At 40.3% G+C, this 24,436-nt stretch overlaps 1 protein-coding gene across 2 annotated transcripts in view; it reads left to right on the top strand.

Moving 5' to 3' along the window:
* Window positions 1–24,436, top strand: part of LOC126263657 (synaptic vesicle glycoprotein 2A-like) — a 232,581-nt gene that overhangs the window by 61,173 nt on the left and 146,972 nt on the right. For both annotated transcript variants that reach the window (XM_049960763.1, XM_049960764.1), the window contains 3 exons: window positions 367–528; window positions 10,785–10,947; window positions 23,109–23,230. In XM_049960763.1, the coding sequence (XP_049816720.1) occupies window positions 367–528; window positions 10,785–10,947; window positions 23,109–23,230 (447 nt within the window). The remainder of the gene's footprint in view (window positions 1–366; window positions 529–10,784; window positions 10,948–23,108; window positions 23,231–24,436) is intronic.

The raw sequence follows: 24,436 nt of genomic DNA, 5'->3' as shown, positions 1-24,436 counted from the left end.
GTTTATGAGCTTATATTTTTATATCAGGCTTATTTTACATACAAAATGAAACAATGGAAAATCCGGGCTGGATCACCCCACCAACCAGATCGCTTCTGCCATCACGCACAGTTGATCGCTGTCTGGCCTCAGTGGCCCGAGACAGTAATTATGTGTGTGTGAGTTGTGCTTGTGTGAATGTGTGTGTGTTTTCTATGTTAGAAGAAGGTCAACGGCCCACCTGTACTACAGTCCTTTTTTGTGCCTGTCTGTGACTCAGAATTTTCTCTGTATGTTTTCATAATATTACTTTACATACAATATACACATAAATTTATCATCCTAATAGCAAACTAATTCTCAATTTCAGTTGTGTTCTTGTTTTAGGGTTTGGCTTATACAATTACCTAATACTTGTCACATCTCTGGTGTCTTCCCTGTCACATCAGTTTGGTGCTTCTTCATCGTCATATCTTCTACCAGCAGCACAATGTGATCTTGAAATGAAGCTGTCTGACAAGGGTTTGCTAAACTCTATTTCATTTGCAGGTAAGTTACCGATTAGCATTTGTTAAAATACTGTAGTCATTAATTTCTTTCTTTCAATAATTTTTTATGCATGTGACATAGTTACTTAACTGTAGACCAGTCAGTTCCCATTCCTATTTAATGTAAGTATTCTCACCATAGTAAATATTTCCTTTTAAAAATACTTTTTTCAGAGTTGATGCTTTCTTTCTAATTAGCTTGATTAAATATAGCTTTAAATTTCTAGTAGAACATAAATAATTAACAAGTAGACCATTCATCAAATAGCGAGAAGTGTCGAACCATCGACAGGCACACACAAAAGAGAGAGAAAACAGCTAAGCTTTCAGAATACATCTGTTGTTGAGCTAGAGTACACACACACACACACACACACACACACACACAGTGTCGGGATAGCATTTAGGCAGGTGGACTATGGTGACTTGGGGGGGGGGGTGTCATATGGGGTGGATGGAGGAACAGAGAGAGTTGAGGCAGAAAAAGGGGTTGTGGATGGGTAGCTGGTGGCTCTGAGGGAGGTAGCAGGTCTGTGGAATAGGAATGCGGGAGGGAGTGGGGGCAGTTGCACAGGCTAGGCATGTGATGCACAGGTACCAGAGCCAGAGAGGTGCAGTGCGCAAACTGAGGTGATGTGAACACAGGGACTGAAAAAGGGTGACACGTCAAAGGAAGGGGAAACTGGTGGGTGAAGTGTATGGGGACAGTGGGTTAATGTGGATTAAGGCCAGAAGTGTTACAGGAGCAAAGGATGTGTTACAAGCATACATGTAGTTCAGAAAAGCTGGTGGTGGAAGGAAGGATCCATATAGCCTGGGTTGTGAATTAGCCACTGAAATTGAGCGTGCTGCACTGCTGCATGGTTAACTTTTGTTCTTAGCCACAGTTTAGTGGTGGCCAGTCATTCTGCTGGACAGCTGGATTGTTGTCATACTGACATAAAAATCCGTGCAGTGATTGCAGCAGAATGGTATATGTCATGGCTGCTTTCACAGGTGGTGTAACCTCTGATGGGGTATGATCAGCCTGTGACAGGACTATGGGAGGAAGTGCTGGATGGGTGTACTGGGCTTGTCTTGCACCTGGGTTTTCCGCTGGGGTATGGTCCCTGTGGTGTGGAGTTGGGTGTGGGAGTGGCATAGTGGTAGTCCAAGAAGTTATGTATGTTGGGTGGCTAATGGAATACCACTGTAGGAGGGACTGGAAGGTACAATCTATACAAAATCCCAGTCCAGGTGCAAGATCTGCCCAGTCCACTCACCCAGCACTTCCTACTCCAGACCTGTCACAGGTTTATCGTACCCCTCAGAGACAAGGCCACCTGTGAAAGCAGCCAAGTCATGTACCAATTCTGCTGCAATCACCGAACAGCTTTTTTTTATTGGTATGACAACCAACAAGCTGTCCATCGGAATGAATAACCACTGCAAACTGTGGCCAAGAACAAAGTTAGTCACCAAGTGGCACAACATGCACCTAAGCACAAAATGACAGATATCAGTGGCTGGTTCACAATTTTGGCCATCTGGATCCATCTCTCTACCCTCAGATTTTCTGAGCTGTGAACATTGGAGTTATCCTTGCAACACATTCTTTGCTCCTGTAAGCCTACTGGGCTCAATCTCCATTTGACCACTGTCCCCACACCCTCCACCCAACAGCTTCCCCTTCCTCTCTGCTATCCATTAAACTACTGTCCCACACCCTCCACCCAACACCTTTCCCTTCCTCTGTACTGTCACCTCCTCCCAATTCACATCTCCACAGCACCTTCAGCATGCACCACACTCCACCAGCTCCGGCACCTGCATTCCTAGCCAGCAAACTGGCTGCCTCCTCCTCAGCCACTAGCTACTCAACCCCAACCTCTCTTCCTGCCTCTAGCCTCTCTCCCCCTCTATATATCCCGCTTAGTACAGTCCTTACCCATCAGCCCACATGCTGAACTGAAATTCGTGCATTGTGCATCCAGCTAGCACCATCTAGGGGGGAAAAGGCATCTGACTCTCTCTCTCTGTGTGTGTGTGTGTGTGTGTGTGTGTGTGTGTGTGTGTGTGTGTGTGTGTGTGTTTCCCCTCTAGCATGAGAAAGAATTTATTTTCAAAATCAAAAGTTATATATTTTCTTTCTCTTCTGTGTGTGCCTGTTGATGACTCAATGCTATTCAGTGAGTGGTCTTCTTTACTCTTAAATTATTTACTTGATTAAATTAACTATCATGTGTGTGAATAGCATTAAGCAATATAGAGACAGTTTATTGTTAATAACACATACAAATTAGGTTCCTATGATTCCCTTGTCTTTTGTTATAACTTGAGTCTTTCCACACCAATTAAGGTTCACCTTCATAACGGGATCTGTGAAATTTAATGAATGAATGTGTATTTGTGTGGATGGGAAGGAAGAGGAGGGGGGGGGGGGGGGACGAGGGAGGGAGATGGGGAGATTACAGAACTGAAAGATAATTATGAAAAGTTTTCTAGGGACTTGCTTTTCTTTTAATTATGTTATGCTGATGACATCATAATGGGAAATCATGAGGATGTGAAATAATGCAGTACGTACATTAACAAAGAAGCACAGATCTCAACTCCCACATTTCAGTTTGCTGTCACTAAACATAACAGTTGTTGTATGTTTATGTGTAAAACATTCTTGCAGGTGAGCTTTTGTGAAACTTGGAAAGTGAAGATGAGGTACTGGCAGAAGTAATGTTATGAGTACAGGTTGTGAGCCATGTTTGGGTAGCTCAGTCGGTAGAGCACTTGCCTGTGAAAGGTAAAAGTCTCCAGTTCAAGTCTTGATCCTTCAGACAGTTTTAATCTGCCAGGAAGTTTCTTATGAGCACTAGATCATCTAGTTTTTTTATGTAAGTAATTACCCCCCCCCCTCCAAGTAATGTAATCTACTAACAAAAAATAATAAACAAGGTATGTAGTTATATTTTCTTGGACATGCATACTGGTGAAAGCTGAAACTGGAAAAATCATGTACTAGACCTGCTAAAACATTTAGGTTCAGCTACTTTCACAACATGAATAACTGCTAAAATGATGGACTTAAATATCAGTAAGATAACATGTTGTTGTTGTATCTTAACTCATAAGATTTATTTGATGCAGCTCTACACATTAGTTTATTTTGTGCAAGCCTCTTCCTCCCTACACAACTACTGCAACCCTAAATCCATTTTTACCTGCTTACTGTACTTAGGCATTGGTTTCCATCTACAATGTTTAAGCCCCACCCTCCCCCTCCTCCATCTCCATCTACATCTCACGCACATCTTGTAGTACCAAACAGATGATTCCTTGATGCCTCAGGATGTGTCCTATTAACCAATCTTTTCTTTGATTCACGTTGTGCCATAAATTTCCTATCTGTCCATTCTGTAGCACCACATTTCAAAAGCTTCTATTCTCTTCTTATCTGAACTGTGTATCACCCATGTTTCACTTCTGTATAAGACTATACTTCATACAAGTATCTTCAGTGAAGAATTTGTAACACTTAAATTTACATTCAGTGGTAACAAATTTCTCTTTCTCATAAATGCTTTTATTGATATTTTCGGTGTGCAGTTTATATCCTGTCAGTTTTTATGCTACCCAAATAGCAAAACATGTCACCTGCTTTCTAATATCATCACCATCATCATCGTATTCATCTGATTCAATTTGAAAATTTTCATTTCTCTTTGTTTTACTTTTGTTGACGTTCATCTTATAACCTCTTTTCAAGACATAATCTGTTCTGTGCAGCTGATCTTCCTAGTCCTAAGATAACATCTTTGGCATATTTTTCTACACTGATGTCATGTAGGATAATATTTTGAGGTATCTCCTCACTTAGGCAAAAGTTATTCAGTATGAAATAAAGTTGTTGAAATCACATGTTGGAGTTAGATACATATGAAAAACAGTCATAACATTTTAATTATCATCTCAAAAAATAAGGATACATGATTTTTGTATACCAACCAAAAAAAAAGTTTTTGATAATACACTGATTAGAACAAAAATCGCAACACCAAGAAGGTGTGCAATATAAACAAAAGTTGGTAGGTGTGTTTCTAAATCTGAAAGAAGATGTCTATTCAGATTTCATGCCAGCCACATACGAGTGGCGCTAGTAGTGACACTATGAGGATGCAAATGAGTTTTCCTTTAAATACGTGCTATAATAGTCATGAGAGTTAATTACCTTTGAGTGTTGATATGGTAAGTAGATGCTAGTCAACAATGCCTTTAAGGTGACAAAGATGGCATTATCGATCCTCGCTAAGTCTGAACGAGGTTGTGTAATAGTGCTATGAGGACCTAGATGTTCCTTCTGTGATATTGCAGAAAGACTTGGCAGGAATGTAGCCACCGTACACGATAGCTGGCAGGGTGTCGCAAGAAAGAATGGTCACAAGACTGGGCTCCAGATGGCCACACGGCACTACCGAGAAGGAAGACCATCGTGTTAGGCATATGGCGTCAGTGCCCCGTACTGCATGTGCAACAGCAATTTGAGCAGCAGGTGGCACCACAGTGACACAACGAATTGTTCCAAATTGGTTACTTCAAAGACACAGAGTTGCCACAAGTTCTGGAAATCAGGGAATATCAAGGAATTTCAAACATATCAGGGAAACATCAGGGAAATTTGTAAAAAAAGAAACACTAGAAAAACCTTGTTTTTGTCTCAGTAGATGAAATGGTTTATTTACTGAGACTTGATGCATCATCACTGGCTGGGTGCAGCTTAATATGTGCACCTCTTTCCTACTCCCTCATTCTTACTGCTTCTCTCCTTCCTACCACTCCCCTCAGTTTGCAGTCAGTGCTGCCACCACTTCCTGCCACTAGCCTAGCAGCTGCTGATGGGAGGCATAAGGGGTGGTTTGTTTTGATCTTATTCTCAGAGACTGTTGATGCAGTGGCTGGAGACAGTTGTCATGTATGCACGAGTTGTGTCTGAGTGTTGTGTGAATGCGTGTGTGTTCCCATTTTCTGGCAAAGGCTATGGGAGAAAATTTAATTGTGACAGTGTGATTGTCTTTTCTACATGTCTGTCTGTGGCTCAGCCATCATCTTTATGGTGAGTTGCTACCTATCTTCATTAGTATTGATTCTCAGAGAATTTGCCAATTATCTGTTGCACAGATTGATTACCATCATCTCATTTCATCAATACAGTGTCAGTTACTTGTGAATAGCTGGCTACACAAGTGGACTTCCACAATGGGCCAAAACCACAGGCTATTTCTGTGGGTATCTCTAACGGATCGGGCCTGCCGATCTGAAGCCCGTCGTTTCCCACTAACTTGCGAGCCCTGCCCGTCCGACCTAGTCCCGCCGATATGCCCACAGGTGGCATAATGCAGTGGATTTTTGTGGTTTATCCGTGGACCCAGGGCTCCTGTGCTCCTTGGCAGGCCAGAGGCCACGGTTGATGGAATTCAGGAAGTGTGACTTTCTCACTGCAAGTACATTGTACAGTGTATCATTTTATAGACATGTTATTTAGTCTACTACATTTTAGCACTTTGAAAATAATTTATATGTTAGAAAATATGAGCGATAAGAAGGAGAAAATTGTGACAGTCACTGGCAGTTTGTACACTATGTACTCTTATTTTCGGCTTGCCTTATACACTTCTTTCAAGAGGCCTACATTTTTCTGAGGTTATGTCTGAAACCATGTTATTTTAAATCTGTCTTGACTCCAGGGAAATGCATATTTTTGTCACTGAATGTCTTTTGCTTTATTGAAATAAAATAACAACAGTGGTCAGTGGTCTTAATAAAACACATGTACCATTTGTCTTGCTTTCTCCATCTAAAAACAGTTCATTACAAAAGATGTTGACATTAGTACTTAAGATTTTTGCTCATGAGGGGAAGAAACACAGAAGTCCTTACATTTTTTTGTCAACTTATGTCTTTACTTACCCTTGAGATCTCGAAATTTGTCAGGGAAAAATGCTAAAACTTGTCTAGAAAACAGGGAAATATAAGGTAATTTCACCTGGGGAAACTTGTGGCAACCCTGAGGGCAGCTCTGAGCCAGATGCCAGTAGTGTGCAGTCTACTGACCCCAAACCACTGCCATTTGCGACTTCTGTGGTGTCAAGTGAGAGCTCATTGAAGGGCAGGGTGGAGGTCTGTTGTGTCTTCTGGCGAAAGCTGGTTCTGCCACAGTGCCAGTGATGACCATGTGTTGGTTAGAAGAAGGCTAGTTGAAGGCCTGCAACCAAACTACCTTGACATACACCAGGAGCACTCTCGTGGTTATCCCACACAGCCTGACTGAAAATTTGTTCATTAGACTGGTGATATGACCCATTGAACTGCCATTCATGAATGTCACTCCAGGGGATGTTTTCCAATAGGAGAACTCTAACCCACACGCTGTTGTTGTAATCCAAACCGCTACAGAGTGTCAACATGTTGCCTTGGCCTGTCGATCACCAGATCCGTTTCCAATCGAGCACATACTGGACATCACTGGACGACAACTCCAGTGTTATTCACAAAAAGCATTAACGGTTCCTGTATTGATAGACCAAGTGCAACAGGTGTGTAACTCCATCACACAAACTGACATCCAGCACCTGTACAATACAATGCATACATGTTTGCTTGCTTGTATTCAACATTCTATTGGTTATACCAGTTACTAATGTACCAGCGTTTCACATTTGCAATGACTTATCTCCCCATTACATTAACCTGTGATCTTGCAATGTTAATAACTTGAATGTGTTACCTAGATAAACATATTCTTGAAATTTCATTACTCTACTTTACATTAATTATTTTTTTGTGTTCTGATTCTTTTTCCAATCAGTGTATAATATACTTGCACAGATAGAAAATCTAATCACCAAGTGGCAGCAGGAGAAAACAAATATAAAAGCTAGGGAAATGTACTAGCTTTCAAGGCCAGTGGCTCCTTCTAGCAGAAGAGTTGAAAGGGAAGGAAGAAGGATGATGGTTAAAGGAATGGCGAGATTTGGAAAATGGGGAGGGTTACAGAAAAGTCACCCAGAACCCCAGATCACAAGAAGAAGCCACCTGGTTTTGAAAGCTTGCACATTTCCCTAAATTTTATACGTTTACTGTAATTTTTGGTTTGTCTGCAGGAACATGCCAACAGTCCTGGTACATATTGAAATTCCCATGCAAAAGTAGCGTCATGTGCTACTAGAGGGATCAAAATACAATGGTGCAGCTTGTGACCACTCCATCAGTGGACTGTGTCAATTTGTTTTGGCTCTTCTAACTGCATGTTAAAGTACCGTAGTCTGTTTCATTGTGAACCAGGATTTCACCAAACTAAAATTTCATTACATAACTTTAAGCTTTGGGTAATAATTAAAACTTTATCACTGCAACACATACATCCTGGTCACAAAACCATTTGAGTATTGATGGAATTCATTGCCAACATTACATGTGAGATTGAGAGTATACAGATAATTCACAAAAACAATAACAGAAAGAAAAGTGTACACCACACTGTTGTGAAAGAGAATTTGACACAGAAAGAAGTCATGTAGGCATCCTCAGAACTTTTTGCCAACCTACCCATGGAAATAGAAGGTCTGATAGGTAAATTTTCAAATGTGGATTATAATTATTTCTCCTTAACATAGTCCTACTGTACCACAGATTAATTCCGGAATAGAAATAAGTAATCTTTTGTAACTGGTAAATGGTCAGCTTAGGATCATATAAATACTTTTCCTATATGTGTGTAATTTTCATTCAGTTGACATGTTTCCCATGATGACATTTATAGTGTATTCAATATATGGCACATATAAATTGTAGAAACATACCAAACTGAGCTGTTTCTTTTATCACTGCTGTTCTTGATCACTAACACATGAGGTTTCGTTTTAGTGCAATCATTAATTCTTATTTTTGTTACATGTATGAGGTCAGTGCTATCTTCCTCAACTTTGTAATATAGTGGTTGGTAAGATTTATACAAAACTGTCTATTTTGGAACAGAAATTGTGAGCTATTCATCTACATCTGTTCAAATGGCTCTAAGCACTATGGGACTTAACATCTGAGGTCATCAGTCCCCTAGACTGAGAACTACTTAAACCTAACTAACCTAATGACATCACACACATACATGCCTGAGGCAGGATTCTAACCTGTGACTGTAGCAGCAGCGCGGTCCCAGACTGAAGTGCCTAGAACCACTCAGCCACAGTGGCCATCTACATCTGTATCTAAATCTGTATGATCACTCTGCAATTCTCAATTAAGTGCTTGGCAGAGGATCCATAGAACTGCCCTCAAGCTATTTCTCTACTGTTCTACTCTAAAACAATGCATGAGAAAAACAGATGTTTAAATCTTTCTGTGCACGCTCTGATTTCTCTTATTTTATTATGGTGATCATTCCTTCCTATGTATGTGGGCACCAAAAAAACAATTTCACACTCTGAGGAGAAAGTTGACTATTAAAACTTCATGAGAAGATCATACCATGAGGAAAAATGCCATTGTTTTAATGATTGTCACCCCTATTTGCATATCATAACTGTGCCACTCTCGCCCCTACTTCCCAATAATACAAAATAAGCTACCATTCTTTGAACTATTTCAATGCCCTCATTCAATCCTATAAGATATGGATCCCAGACCATGCTGGCATACTCCAGAAGAGGACATACAAGCATAGTGTAGGCTCTTTAGTAGACCTGTTGCATTTTGTCAGAGTTCTGCCAATGAATCTGAGTCTTTGGTTTGCTTTACCCACAACATTAACTATGTGATCATTCCATCTTAAGTTATTTGTAATTATAATTCCTCAGCATTTAGCTGAGTATACCGTCTTTAGATTTATCATGTAACAAAAATTTAGTGAATTCCTTTTCGTACTCATATGGATGACTTCACATTTTTAATTACTTAGAGTCAACTGCCACTTTTCACACCATATGAATATCTTGTCTAAATCATTTTGCAGTTTGTTTTGCTCATCTGATGACTTTATAAGACAGTAAAAGACAGCATCATCTGCAAACAGTCTAAGAGGGCTACTCAAATTATCTCCTAAGTTCAAATGGTTCAAATGGCTCTGAGCACTATGGGACTTAACATCTGAGCTCATCAGTCCTCTAGAATTTAGAACTACTTAAACCTAACTAACCTAATGACATCACACACATCAATGCCCGAGGCAGGATTCGAACTTGCGACCGTAGCAGTCGCGCGGTTCCAGACTGAAGCGCCTAGAGCTGCTCGGCAACACTGGCCAGCTATCTCCTAAGTTGTTTAAATAGATCAGGAAGAGCAGAGGGCCTGTAAAACATACTTTTGGATTGATGGAATGTTGGAATTCAAGCCCTTGATACAGAACCTTTTTACATCAGGAACCATAGAGAATCTGAAATTCATCTTGTATGAGGACCGATGGTTTAGAGTAGTTTTAATAATAGTTGATAATTAATGCAGTTTCTAATAACTGCTTAATTTTGTGAATGTGAGAGTACCTCAAAAAATAAGCTACACATTATTATGACTAACCAAATAACTTTTGTTGAACGCTGCAGTACACTTCAAAGTGACACAGATATGTTACTGTTTTTCACGAAGTCTCTGTAAACAGTGATCAGAATGTATTACCAATTGGTCAGTTCATCAACAATAGAAATATGCTCCTTGGGTCATGGAGCCATTTGAGTACTGCTAGATGAACATCCTTGTCAGCTGTGACTGCTTTGTATCATGTACCTTGATTGCATGGACATTATCGTCTGTGGTTGATGTCAGTGGCCTTTCTTCCAGATCAACATCATCCTCATCTGTATGTCCATGGTCAGATTTTTTGCAATGTTTCACTATATCTAGACACTTGGTACATACATGATAAGAAAATTTCACAGTTAATCTGTGTGTAATTTAGATGTTTTGCTCACAAGCAACATACTGTTGTCTGTACTTCAACTTGGGAGATGTTTCAATTTGCCTTGCCATGCCCCTCCCGTGCCTTGGTGCACCTGTTATCCATACTGCAGCAGAACTGTATCTATGGGGAACAGCAGAACTGTATCTATGGGGAAACCCAGAACTTGTGCTCTCTTGTGACAATGCACCACATTTTTTCACAATGTTCTTAGCATGGACAACATGTTCTTCTTCACGGGGATTTACTGTACTTGATAAATGAATTAATTCAGAAATTAACCTTTGTTGCCACATACATAATTTCTTGTAAATGTTGACATTCATTTCTTTTTACAGGGATGGTTGCAACATCATTTCTGTGGGGCTTCTTGTCAGACATGTATGGCAGAAGAAAGCTTCTAGTCATAGCTTACCTGTTGGATGGAACTGTAAATTTTATAGGGAGCTTCACCCAGAGCTTTGCACTTTTAGTAGCCATGAAATTTTTGAGTGGTGCAATGTAAGTTCTTTTTCGAGTAAAGAGTAATTTCATATGACATTATTGGCTGGGGATTCTGAAAGGAGGTTGACACTTAAATTGAAGTTTTTTTTCATTTGTGTGCTTTGATTTTTTTTCCAGAAATGTCATAGCAATGAATCTTTATACATGTGTGTAGTTTGCAGCAACATTCATTGGCTGGCAGTAAGTACATTATGAAGTGCACATAAATATGTCCTTATGTAGCATAATTTTATCCTAGCAGAAATTACTGTGTACAAACTGCTGTAGGTACATGGTTATATTGCACAAGTATATTGTGAAATAAGTTAAAATTAACACATGACCATGAATTTTTCAAATTGCTGAAGCCTAATGCATAGTCATCTAAACAATTTCAAATGATGCTGCTGTTAGCCTTTTATATCTGCAACAACTGTGCTGCAGTGTAGCCAAAAGAAAAAAACATGTGCAGAATACTCAATGATATCAGTTTCTGGGATCTCAGAAATTCCTGGATATAGTATATACCATTTAAGCATTATTTTGCAGAGTAATGAAAGTCTCAGTCATGACCCACATAGTTTAAGTTCCCTGCTGAAGGACTTCAATTAAAAAAAAAAAAAAAAAAAAAAAAAAAAAAAAAAAAAATTAAAAAAAAATAAATTGTAAGAATAAATTAAGAATTGTTCACTATCAGTCCTCACAGTAAGAACTGAGCCATTATTTGTCTGGTCGTGCATCTGTTCAGTGCGTTTTTTACTCTTTAAGTAGTAAAGCAGTATCATTATCCTAAAGTGAATGTCAACGTAGCATTATCAAATGAGCAACTATTCTCAAAACAAATTTGTGATTTACCAGTGACACTGTTATTTTCGTTGTTTTAGAGTACATAGCTCAGGATAGAGAAGTGGGTGAAAGCACCAGAACACTAAATTTTATGTACGATGTTTTCCCAACATTGTCTTGATTTTTCTGATGAACTACTTGACTCCATTGTCTCATTTGCCTTTAAAAGAAACGGTTTATGAAAATACCTGTTACTTGTGAATTATCACTTCTAAGTTTTCCATTCAAATTAGTAGACATGTTTTCTTGCTCTAAAATCTATAGCCCTGTCTCTTGTTGTACTGTACTCCACATAGTATTAAACCTTTATTTGAATTGTTGATTTCTGGCAAAATGTGCATACTTTTAGACTTGTGAATAACTTTTCTTAACAAGTTAGAATAATTCTTCTAACACACCCAGATAGCTGTACGTGTCAAAATGATGCTCAGGATTTGAGCCAGTGTGCTGGCCGCAGATCAAATCCACCCAGCATATTAATGATGAGGGCTAGTCTGCTAGTCAACCTTGACGTGGTTTTTAGGCAGTTTCCCGTATTTGACTAGGTAAATACTAGGCTGGTTCTCAAGTCCTGCCTAAGTAACACAATTCACAAACATTTTGAAAACATTCATTCTCTTTCCCATGCAGAACACTGTATGCAGACAGTTGTGGTAGACATATTCCCCTCAAGGGGTGACAGGGTAATGGCAGGAAGGGCTTCCAGCCACCCCTTTAATGTGCAACTAAAGCAGGAGCACTTGTTCTTGTTAACATATACACACATAAAAAAAGAGTTTTGCATCACCTCAGTTCCGAGAGTTCCTGAAACTGTACAGAAAATTGGAATAGAGATCAACATAAACATCATTTCCACCCTTTCTATTGCTCATGAAAACCACAGACTGCATGTTGTACTACCGTACAGCAAGACCTTTCAGGTGGTGGTCCAGATTGCTGTACACACCGGTACCTCTAATACCCAGCAGCACATCCTCTTCCATTGATGCATGCCTGTATTCCTTGTGGCACACTATCTACAAGTTCATCAAGGCACTGGTGGTCCAGGTTGCCCCACTCTTCAACCGTGATTTGGTGTAGATCCCTCAGAGTGGTTGGTGGGTCACGTCATCCATAAACAGCCCTTCTCAATCTATCCCAGGCATGTTCGATAGTGTTGATGTCTGGAGAACATGCTGGCCACTCTAGTCAAGCGATGTTGTTTTCCTGAAGGAAGTCATTTACAAGATGTGCATGATGGGGGTGTGAATTGTCATCCATGAAGACGAATGCCTTGCAAATATGCTGCCGATATGGTTGTACTATCTGTCGGAGGATGGTATTCACATATCGTACAGCCATTACAGCGCCTTCCACGACCACCAGTGGCATTTGTCAGCCCCACATAATGCCACCCAAAAAAAGCAGGGAACCTCCACCTTGCTGCACTCGCTGGACAGTGTATCTAAGGTGTTCAGCTTGACCGGTTTGCCTCCAAACACGTCTCCGATGATTTTCTGGTTGAAGGCATATGTGACACTCACTGGTGAAGAGAACATGATGCCAATCCTGAGCGGTCCATTCAACATGTTGTAGGGCCCATCTGTACTGTTCTGCATGGTGTTGTGGTTGCAAAGATGGACCTTGCCATGGACATCGAGAGTGAAGTTGCGCATCATGCAGCCTATTACGCACAGTTTGAGTAGTAACATGATGTCATGTGGCTGCACGAAAAGCATTATTCAACATGGTGGTGCTGCTGTCAGGGTTCCTGCCTGCGAGCCATAATCCATAGGCAGCGGACATCCACTACAGTAGTAACCCTTGGGCAGCCTGAGCAGAACATGTCATTGACAATTCCCATCTCTCTGTATCTCCTCTGTGTCTGAACAACATTGCTTTGCTTCACTCCGAGATGCCTGGACACTTCCTTTGTTGAAAGCCCTTCCTGGAACAAAGTAACAATGTGGATGCGATCAAACTGTGGTATTGACCGTCTATGCATGGTTGAATTATAGACAACTTGAGCCATGTACCTCCTTCCTGGTGGAATGACTGGAACTGATTAGCTGATGGACCATCTCTGCCTAATAGGCACTGCTCATGCATGGTTGTTTACATCTTTGTGTGGGTTTAGTGGAATCTCTGAACAGTCAAAGGGACTGTTCTATGATACCATATCCAGAGCCAACATCTGTTTTTGGGAATTCTGGGAACTGAGGTGATGCAAAACTTCTTTTGATGTGTGTATATTTCCCTTTTCCATCGCTCTAAAGTTCTATTTTATTTATTTATTTATTTATTTTTTTACATTGCTTTTGAATATCTTTTCTAATTAGTTTACTGGGAAAATCAAAACACAAGTTTATCATGGAATATGTTCAATATGACAATGAAATTTTGTCCCCATAAATTTCATCCCAGTCCAACTTCAACAAATTACTTTTGACATCTGTTGTCTTGGAAGGAGAATATCAGATGAACAAAACGAGGCTAATGGAATGTCATCAGATTAAAATCAGATGAGGCTGAGACTGCTTTGTTGCAACTCTCCATGCTACTATATCCTGTGCAAGCCTCTTATCTCCAAATAACTTCTGCATCTCACATCATTTTGATCTGTTCACAGTATTTGTATCTTGGTCTCAGTCTGCAATTTCCCATACTTGCCTCCAATATGAAATTGGCAATTTCTTGATGTTGTATAATACCTTCTATTGATCAATCCCTTCTTTTAGTCAAGTTATGCTACAGATTTCTTTTCTTCCCAATTCTGTTCAGTACTTAGTTATGCAATCTACTGTAGCATTTCTATAGTTATGTTCCCTTCTTGCCTGAACTGTCTATCATCCATGTTTCACTTCCATACAATGCTACACTCCACACAAATGCCTTCAGAAAAGATGTACTAACACTTAAATTATATTCAGTGTTAACAAATTTTTCTTCTCAGAAACATTTATCTTGCTACTGCCAGTACATTTTATATCCTCCCTACTTTGGTCATCATTAGTTATTTTAATGTCTAAATAGCAAAATTCAACTGCTACTCTTAGTGCCTTATTTCCTAATCTGACGCCCTCAGCATCATCTGATTTAATTCAGCTGGTCTTATTTTGTTCATCTTATATTCTACTTTCAAGATATTGTCCATTCTGTTTAAGTGCATTTCCAAGTTCCTTGGTTTCTGTGACAGAGCTACAGTGCCTTTGGTATACCTCAAATGTTTTATTTCTTCTCCTGAATGTTAATTCCTGCTCCAGATTTTTTTGGCTTCTTTTATCCTTTACTGGTTGCTCAATGCCCAGATTGAATAACATGAGCAATAGCCTATGACCTTGTCTCACTCCCTTCTCAGCCACAGTTTCCCATTCATGCCCTTCAGCTTTCATATCTGCTGTCTGATTTGTGTACAGGTTGTATATAACCTTCCTGCTCCCTGTGTTTTACCCTTGATACCTTCAGAATTTCAAAGAGTATATTCCAGTCAACATTGTCAAAAGCTTTCTCTAAGTCTACAAAAGCTATAAATGTTGGTTTTCTTTACGGTAACCTATCTTCCAAGATAAGTCATAGTGTCAGTATTGGCTTGTGTAAACCAACATTTCTCCAGAACCCAAACTGATCTTCCCTGAAGCCAGCTTCTACCAGTTTTTTTATCTTCCTGTAAATAATTCATGTCAATGCTTTGCAGTCATGACTTATGAAACTGATAGTTCAGTAATATTCGCACCTGCCAGCACCTGATTTCTTTTGGAATTGGAATTATTACATTCTTCCTGAAGTTTGAGGGTATTTCCGTTGTCTCACATATCTTGTGCACCAGATGGAATAGTTCTGTTATGGCTGGCTCTCCAAGAACATCAGCAGTTCTGAGAGGGTATTGTCTACTGCAGATGCTTTCGACATAAAAGTTTTCTGGGTATGGTACTGCATCATAATGTATAAAACTACTGACCAGTGGACCCAGAAGAAGGCTGCTGCAACTGTGGCCGAAATGTTGGTTTTTCTCCAGCAGCAGTAGTTTCATACATTATGATGTGGTACCATACCCAGAAAACTTTTATGTTGACTGACTCTGGCTGTGAAAGCCTACACAATTATATGGGTATGGCTGTGAGCACTATGGGACTTAACATCTGAGGTCATCAGTCCCCTAGAACTTAGAACTACTTAAACCTAACTAACGTAAGGACATCACACACAACCATGCCCGAGGCAGGATTCGAACCTGTGACCATAGCAGTCACGCGGTTCCAGACTGAAGCACCTAGAACCGCACGGCCACACCGGCCGGCCGCAGTTATATGTAGATGCCTTGTTTAAGCACAGGTCTTTCAGTACTCTGTGAAATTTTTCTTGCAGTACCATACCTCATTTTCAGTATTTCCCCTTCTCTTTCCGTAATATTGCCTTCAGGTTCATTTGCTTTGTATGTTCCTTCAACCTTTCAGCTTTCCCTTCTTTGCTCAGTAGTGAATTTCCATCTGAGCTCTTGATATTTATACAGTTGTTACTATTTCCTCCAAAGGCCTCTTATCTTAGATAGTTACCATAAATGTGTCCGAGTACTGCACGACATAATGTTGTTTATTCTAATTAGGTGTGGATCATGATCCTAGAGCCCTTTAACCACTCAGTACACATTTGCTTGGAAACTCAAACTGTAGTGTGTGAACACCAGGTAAACAGAAGAAATAAATATGTAGGTAAGATCTGTACATCACATTTTGAAGTACACAGCACTTAAGTGTACAGAATAAGTTTTTATTGCTCACCACATGAAACATGTTTCATAAACAACATATGATAGTTAGACATGGAGAATAACATTATAGATTAGCTTGTACCAATTGTAACACATACTACAGAGAATTACTGTATTGATTATTCCCACAAATATAAAATTTTCTAATTGAATATATTATGAATAGGATGCATTTCCACTCACCATATAGTGGGGATTTTGAGTTGTAGACAGGCACAACCAAAAGACTGCTGAACAAATAAGCTTTTGGCCGAAAGGCCTTCTTCTACAGTACACAACACACATTCATGCAGAGACAGCTCTCACACACATGACCACTGCCTCCGGCTGCCGAGGCCAGCCTGGGAGAAGCAGTCTGGGTGGTGGGGGTAAGAAAGAGGCTGGGCTAGGGATGGGGATGGGTAGCAGGGTAGCAGTGGGAGATGGTAAAGTTCTGGTTGTGGGAGCATACAGGGGTTAGATGAAGAGAGGGCATGGTGAGAGCTCATCCTGCCACTATCCTTCCCTCCCCACCCACAGTGATATTCCACCGCCCACCAAACATACACAACATCTTTGTCCATCCCTGCTCCCAACCCCTTGCATCACAATAGGCCCAGGTGCAAGACCTGCTCCATACATCTTCCCACCAACTCACAGTCTGGTCACAAGCATCACCTACTCCATCAAATATAGGGTTACCTGAGCTGCAACCACTCTGCTGAGTTCTGCACGGGCTTGACAACTGACAAGCTGTCTGTTCGCACTATTGACCACCAACAAACTGTGGCCAAGAAACAGCTGGATCACCCAGCTGCTGAGCACACTGTCCAACTCAGTGTTCTTTACTTCAATGACAGCTTCACAGCCTGTTCCATCTGGATCCTTGCTACCGCCACCACCAGCTATTCTGAACTGTGCAGGTGGGAATTCTCCCTGCAATATATCATATGTTCCTGTAACCCCCTGGCCTCGCCTTTTGTTAGTCGCTGTTCTCCACCTGCCTCCTTCCCTGTTCCCAGTCCAGCACTTCACAGCCCTCTATTCCACCAACATATCCATGTTCTCTTGACTTCAGAAGAAGCCCTTTTGGCTGAGAGCTTACTTGTTCAGCAGTCTTCTTGTTGTGCCCAGCAACAACTCAACATATCCATATATTCATCTTTTGAATCTGCAACTCTTGTCCTTTCTTTCCGCATTTGCAATTAAATTATAGGATACCGGTTAAGCCTTTTTGCAAACACATTGCTTTTTCTTTTTACACAAACATGTTTCAGCAGCTCTGTGCCATCATCTGTAGGTTTTTGTTTATTGAAAACGTGATTTTACTTTAGGTGTTTTGCAGGACCAACTGTATGGTGTCCTGCACTGATAGCTTGTCATGTTTTGTTGTCACTGATCGTTCTTCTTTTGGATTTCAAGGCCACCGCACACACATATTAATGTACTTTGTGTAATTCATTTCTTTATAAATGCCTTTTTACTTCGCAAAATGTGGTGAAGACTATAAAAAATCACGTTTTCAATAAACAAAAGCCCACTGATGATGGCACAAAGGTGCTGAAACGTATTTGCTTAAAAAGAAAAAGCAGTATGTTTGCAAAAAGGTAGAACCAATATCCTATAATTCAACATCTCCACTGTATGGTGAGTAGCAATCTATCCTTTTCATAATATTGTCAATATTGAGTACTGCATTATTCATTTTTTTTACTTTTTAACTGGTTATTGCAACACTTACATGTCATTTAATGAATGTCAGACTTTTGCTGCTTTCTGTCTCAATGTCTCCTCTATGAACAACAGATAGTAATAACCTTTATTTCCCAAAGTTTCTTCTAGTAGGTTACCCTGTAAGAATATGTACTTGCTGATTATGCAGACCTGTACGAGTAATGTGCAAGCTGAATTTTTCTCATATAAAATAATATTTCACATCCATGTGTTTTGTTTAGTTATGATATTTGCATTCTTGATCAATTGGATTTCTCTTTTGTAATCCATATGCAACTTTTGTGAGATTGTAATATGGTATGGAAAGTTTGGGATTAAAGTAAATGATCTGTGGTAGATGATACAGAGTTCTGGAGCTAGAATGGGGCAAGGATTGTATTGGGTGGAATATGTGAGAGGAGAAAGGAGACAGGCAGCTGGAGGAAGGTTGGCCATTGTGAAGAATCACAGATGCTTACCTGGCAGAAAGCTCTCCCAACTGTCTGACTCCTCCATCTGCAGTCCCTTCAATAATGATCCCATACCAGAAGTGAAACTCCCATCCCAGAATCTTTTCTCCTCCAGGTCCTTCTCCCTCCTCACCCCACATGCTTCTCAAAATTAATAAATACAACAGTCCTGGATGGCCCACTCATGCTGGTTACTGTGCTCCCTCCGAAACGATGGCTGCTATTATCAATCAGCACCTCAAACCAATTGCCTGTAGCCTATCTTCTCATACCAAAGGTACAAACCACTTACTTTGCCAACTCTCAGCTGTCCCCATCCCATTACCACTTGGATCTCAGCTCATCACTGCTGATACTGCCTCCCTATACACAAACATTCCCATTGCCCAGGACCTTACTGCTATTGAACACTACCTCTCCTAATGTCTTTCAGACTCCAAACCAACTACCTCACTGTGGCAGGGCCATGGACATCTGCATAGCGCCCTCCTATATCAATCTATTTATCAACCATCTAGAGGAAAGTTTCCAAGATTCTCAAACTCTCAAACCTACTGTCTGATGCAGGTTCATTGATGATATCTTCATCAACTGTACCCAGGGCCCAAGACCCCTATCCTCATTCTTTCATATCCTCAACACCTCTCCCATTTGCCTCTGCTGGTTCTCCTCAGCTCACTGTGCCACCTTTATGAACATTGACATCCATCTGTCTGGTGGCTGTCCAAACATCTGTCCACATCAGTCTCACTAACAATCAACAGTGACTGTATTTTGACAGCTGTCGTCTGTTCAACACTAAAAAATCATTCTCATGTGATCTGGTTACCCATGGATTACACATCTACATTGATGAGAATTCCATTGCCCAGTGTGCTGGTGATTCCATTAAGGCATTCACAGACAGGTACTATCTCCCAAACCTAGTCTGGAGACAGAATTCCCATGTCACATCCTCATAAATTGCTAATTTTCCTACCAAGCAGAAGAACCAGCCATAAAGGACCAAGCCACCATCACTCATTATCATCCTCAATTGGAATAACTGAATCATATTGTCGACCAGGGCTTTGACTACCTATCATTGTGTCCAGAAATGAGAAACTGTTTACCCACGAGCCTTCCCATCTCTTCTAAAGTGGGATTCCACTACCCATCCAATCTATGCAGTATTCTTGTACATCCATATCCCACAGCCACTCTGAGTACCCTTGCCACATGTGTCATAGCAGTGTGGAAGATCCAGCTGCAAGATCCTACCAGTTCACCCATCCAGCATGTAGCACTCCAGTCCTGCCACAAACTTACTGTATACCATCAGAGGCAGGACCACATGTGAAAGCAGCCATGTCATATACCAGCTCTGCTACAATTGCTGGGCAGCGTTTTACATGGGCATAACCACCAACCGCCGGCCGAAGTGGCCGTGCGGTTAAAGGCGCTGCAGTCTGGAACCGCAAGACCGCTACGGTCGCAGGTTCGAATCCTGCCTCGGGCATGGATGTTTGTTATGTCCTTAGGTTAGTTAGGTTTAACTAGTTCTAAGTTCTAGGGGACTAATGACCTCAGCAGTTGAGTCCCATAGTGCTCAGAGCCATTTGAACCATAACCACCAACCAACTATCCATCCAAATGATAAGCCAATGCCCAACTATGGCTAAGAGTGGAGTTGATCGTAGAAGATGCTGCTGAGCACAACATGCTTGTTTTCAATGGTTTCTCCATAGCCTGTGTCATCTGGATCTTTCCCCCAACACCAACTTTTCTGAACTATGTAGATGGGCGTTACCCCTGTAATGCTTCCTTTGTTGTCATAATCCTAACACCCTGCCTCACACACACCTTCACCCTTTCCCAGAATCCAACCTCACTCTCCCTGCACCCACACCTTCTTTCCCATGGTTCCCCATTTCACATTCTGTCACATCCACATAGCCCACTCTCCAATGTTATATTGGACTGTACAAACTTATTGCCACCAGTGCCTGTGTCTTGCATTCATATCGTATACATCAGCTGCCTCTCCCTCCTGTATTCCTATGCTATATATGTGCTACCCCTCCCTCCTGCATTCCTGTCACATATGCCAGCTGTGTTCCTCCGAGCTACCAGCTACACTTCCCCCTCCGAGCTACCAGCTACACTTCCCCAACACTCTCTCCCACTGTCCAGTTCCTTTCTCCCCTCACCCACTCCACCTCAAACTCCAGTCTACCTGCATAACTTCAGTCACAACACCTTGAGTGTGTTTCAATTGGCACTGTGTGTGTGTTTCAGTCTTGCATATGTGCTATTGATGACTCAGTGCCTTTACTGTTTGGTGATTTCTTGTCTTTACTCATCAATTATTTCTTTTCGTGAGGTTCTGTAAGATTACCTTGATCCATATGATTTCTTTCACAATTTGTTAAGGAAGTGACATATTCTGTTTCCAGTATTCACAAGAGTACTGCCTTCTGTCTCTGAGAATGACTTCACTGAGTTTAACAACAAAATTTGTAGTTTGTCTTCAAGAAAGAACATTGTCTGCATAGTCTGAGCCAGTTGAAACAAGTAAACAAATATCCCCATGTCTGGGATGAGACAAACCATAAAATATAATTATTTCACATACCTTAAGATCCTCTTCATATCACTCCATTGTCTTTTCTGATGTTTTGTGGTGGTTAATGGTAGAGATGATGGTCGAAGTAGAGAGGATATAAAATGTGGACTGGCAATGGCAAGGAAATCGTTTCTGAAGAAGAGAAATTTGTTAACATCTAGTATAGATTTAAGTGTCAGGAAGTCGTTTCTGAAAGTATTTGTATGGAGTGTAGCCCTGTATGGAAGTGAAACATGGACGATAACCAGTTTGGACAAGAAGAGAATAGAAGCTTTCGAAATGTGGTGCTACAGAAGAATGCTGAAGATAAGGTGGGTAGATCACGTAACTATTGAGGAGGTATTGAATAGGATTGGGGAGAAGAGAAGTTTGTGGCACAACTTGACTAGAAGAAGGGATCGGTTGGTAGGACATGTTTTGAGGCATCAAGGGATCACAAATTTAGCATTGGAGGGCAGCGTGGAGGGTAAAAATCGTAGAGGGAGACCAAGAGATCGATACACTAAGCAGATTCAGAAGGATGTAGGTTGCAGTAGGTACTGGGAGATGAAGAAGCTTGCACAGGATAGAGTAGCATGGAGAGCTGCATCAAACCAGTCTCAGGACTGAAGACCACAACAACAAATGGTAGAGAAAGTTTCTAACAGCTGACAATACGGAACATTCATAAGTTTTGAACTGATATTCAGCTGGAAGCACACTTGACTGTGCAGTAGTAGTATCTCCTCTGTCTTCAAATTTTCCATATTGTACCACTTAAGTATAGCCCATGCACATATAGAACTATTTAAGATGTAAATGTCTCCAAATCATTTTATTAGCAAACCAAGATAATAATTGACATTGCTCCTAGTCTTTCCTTCTTCAGATCATTCTGTGACAAATCAATGAACTTCTCTACACTCAGATCCAACTACAGCATTGCCTTTATGAATGACAGAGATGATCAAGATCTTTCTTGTCCATCAATTACTGTTTGACTTAATTTGTTAAACACATTAGTTAATCATTAATTCCATAGTCTAGGTGCCTGCTTGTGGCTATAAATGCTCTTCTTCAGCTTGTACACCCTTTCTTTGCAATTCTTACATCTCTGTTAGTTACATATATATATTTCGGTGTGGACTTCACTGGATAAAAATGGGCTTTTCATTTCCTTCTTCCTCAAGCCCTTGACTTGTTTAAAAAATTGTTCATATAGCTCTGAGCACTATGGGAGTTAACTTCTGAGGTCATCAGTTCCCTAGAACTTAGAACTACTTAAACCTAACTAACCTCAGGACATCACACACATCCATGCCTGAGGCAGGATTCGAACCTGTGACCGTAGTGGTCGCGCGGTTCCAGACTGTAGTGCCTAGAACCGCTTGGCCACCCTGGCTGGCTGACTTGTTTATCTGTGTATCACATCATACAGTGCTTGTTTATTTCTTTATATTTTTTGTAACTTTTTCATTGTTGTTTAAATTCCAGTTGCTCTGTCAATTTTTCTAGCTATCTCTACCTTACTGTATTCAAGCTCAGACACTTAAAGAGAGGTAAGTTCATTTACCATATATTCATTTTGTGCCTGTGTGGTGATACAGCTCAAATTGTAGCTTGCTCATATTGCATATGTACCTGTCACTTATTCAATAATGGCACATTACAACAGTGTTTGAAATTATTAAAATTACAACATCCTGAAATCTGTGATCTTCCAATTAAAGTGCCTCTTTCTGACAACTGTTTCAATGTGTAGGAAAAGTTCAGTATGACATTTTCTGTAATTTTCATAATACAGTTAGTAGATTAACAAATTATTTTGTTTATGTTACAGAATATGTGGACCAGGTTCAATACAGAAAACCTTCATATCAGAATTTCATTGTGTGAAGTATAGGACTCTAATAATGATGCTGTCAGGATTTTTGTTTGCTGTTGCAAACATTATCATCCCAGGTAACCAATATATCAATTTCAAGAATACCATGCTATCTACTAAATGTATGTTTAGCAATCAGAAGGAATTAATACACACACTAAAGAAACCAATGATTTGAAAAACTGAATGGGTAATGACAAAAATTGGTGATACAGAAGCCAGATCTGGAAGTGAGATCTTTTATAAAATATACTGTGTAAAATAAAGGATGTAACCAATCACCTACATCTACATCTACATGGATACTCTGCAAGTCATACTTAAGTGCCTCACATAGGGTTCATCGAACTGCCTTTACAACAATTCTCTATTATTCTACTCTCAAACAATGCGCGGAATAAACGAACACCTATATCTTTCCATGCAAGCTCTGATTTTCCTTATTTTATTGTTATGATCATTTCTCCCTATGTAGGTCAGCATCAATATAATATTTCTAAAAAACAAAGATGATGTGACTTACCAAACGAAAGTGCTGGCAGGTCGATAGACACACAAACAAACACAAACATACACACAAAATTCAAGCTTTCGCAACAAACGGTTGCTTCATCAGGAAAGAGGGAAGGAGAGGGAAAGACGAAAGGATGTGGGTTTTAAGGGAGCGGGTAAGGAGTCGTTCCAATCCCGGGATCGGAAAGACTTACCTTAGGGGGAAAAAAGGACAGGTATACACTCGCACACTCTTCTGTTCTGGTTTTCCCACAGTCCATGTTTCACTACCATACAATGCTGTATTCCAGACGTATATTCTCAGTAATTTCTTCCTCAAATTAAGGCCTATGTTTGATGCTAGTGGATTTCTTTTGGCCAGGAATGCACTTTTTGCCAGTGCTAGTCTGCTTTTGATGTCCTCCTTGCTCTGTCCGTCACTTGTTATTTTACTGCCTAGGTAGCAGAATTCCTTAACTTCATCTACTTCATGACTCATCAATCCGGATATTAAGTTTACTTCTCATTACCTTCATCGTTCTTTGATTTACTCTCAATCCATACTCTGTACTTATTAGACTGTTCATTCCATTCAGCAGATCATGTAATTCTTCTTCACTTTCACTCAGGATAGCAATGTCATCAGTGAATCATATCATTGATATCCTTTCACCTTGAATTTTAATTCCACTCCTGAACCTTTCTTTTATTTCCATCATGCTTCCTCGATGTACAAATTGAATAGTAGGGGCAAAAGAGTACATCCTTGTCTTACACCATTTTTAATACCA

Source organism: Schistocerca nitens, chromosome 6 (assembly GCF_023898315.1).
Source record: "Schistocerca nitens isolate TAMUIC-IGC-003100 chromosome 6, iqSchNite1.1, whole genome shotgun sequence".
NCBI lineage: Eukaryota > Metazoa > Arthropoda > Insecta > Orthoptera > Acrididae > Schistocerca > Schistocerca nitens.
This window is presented reverse-complemented; position numbering and strand designations above follow the sequence as displayed.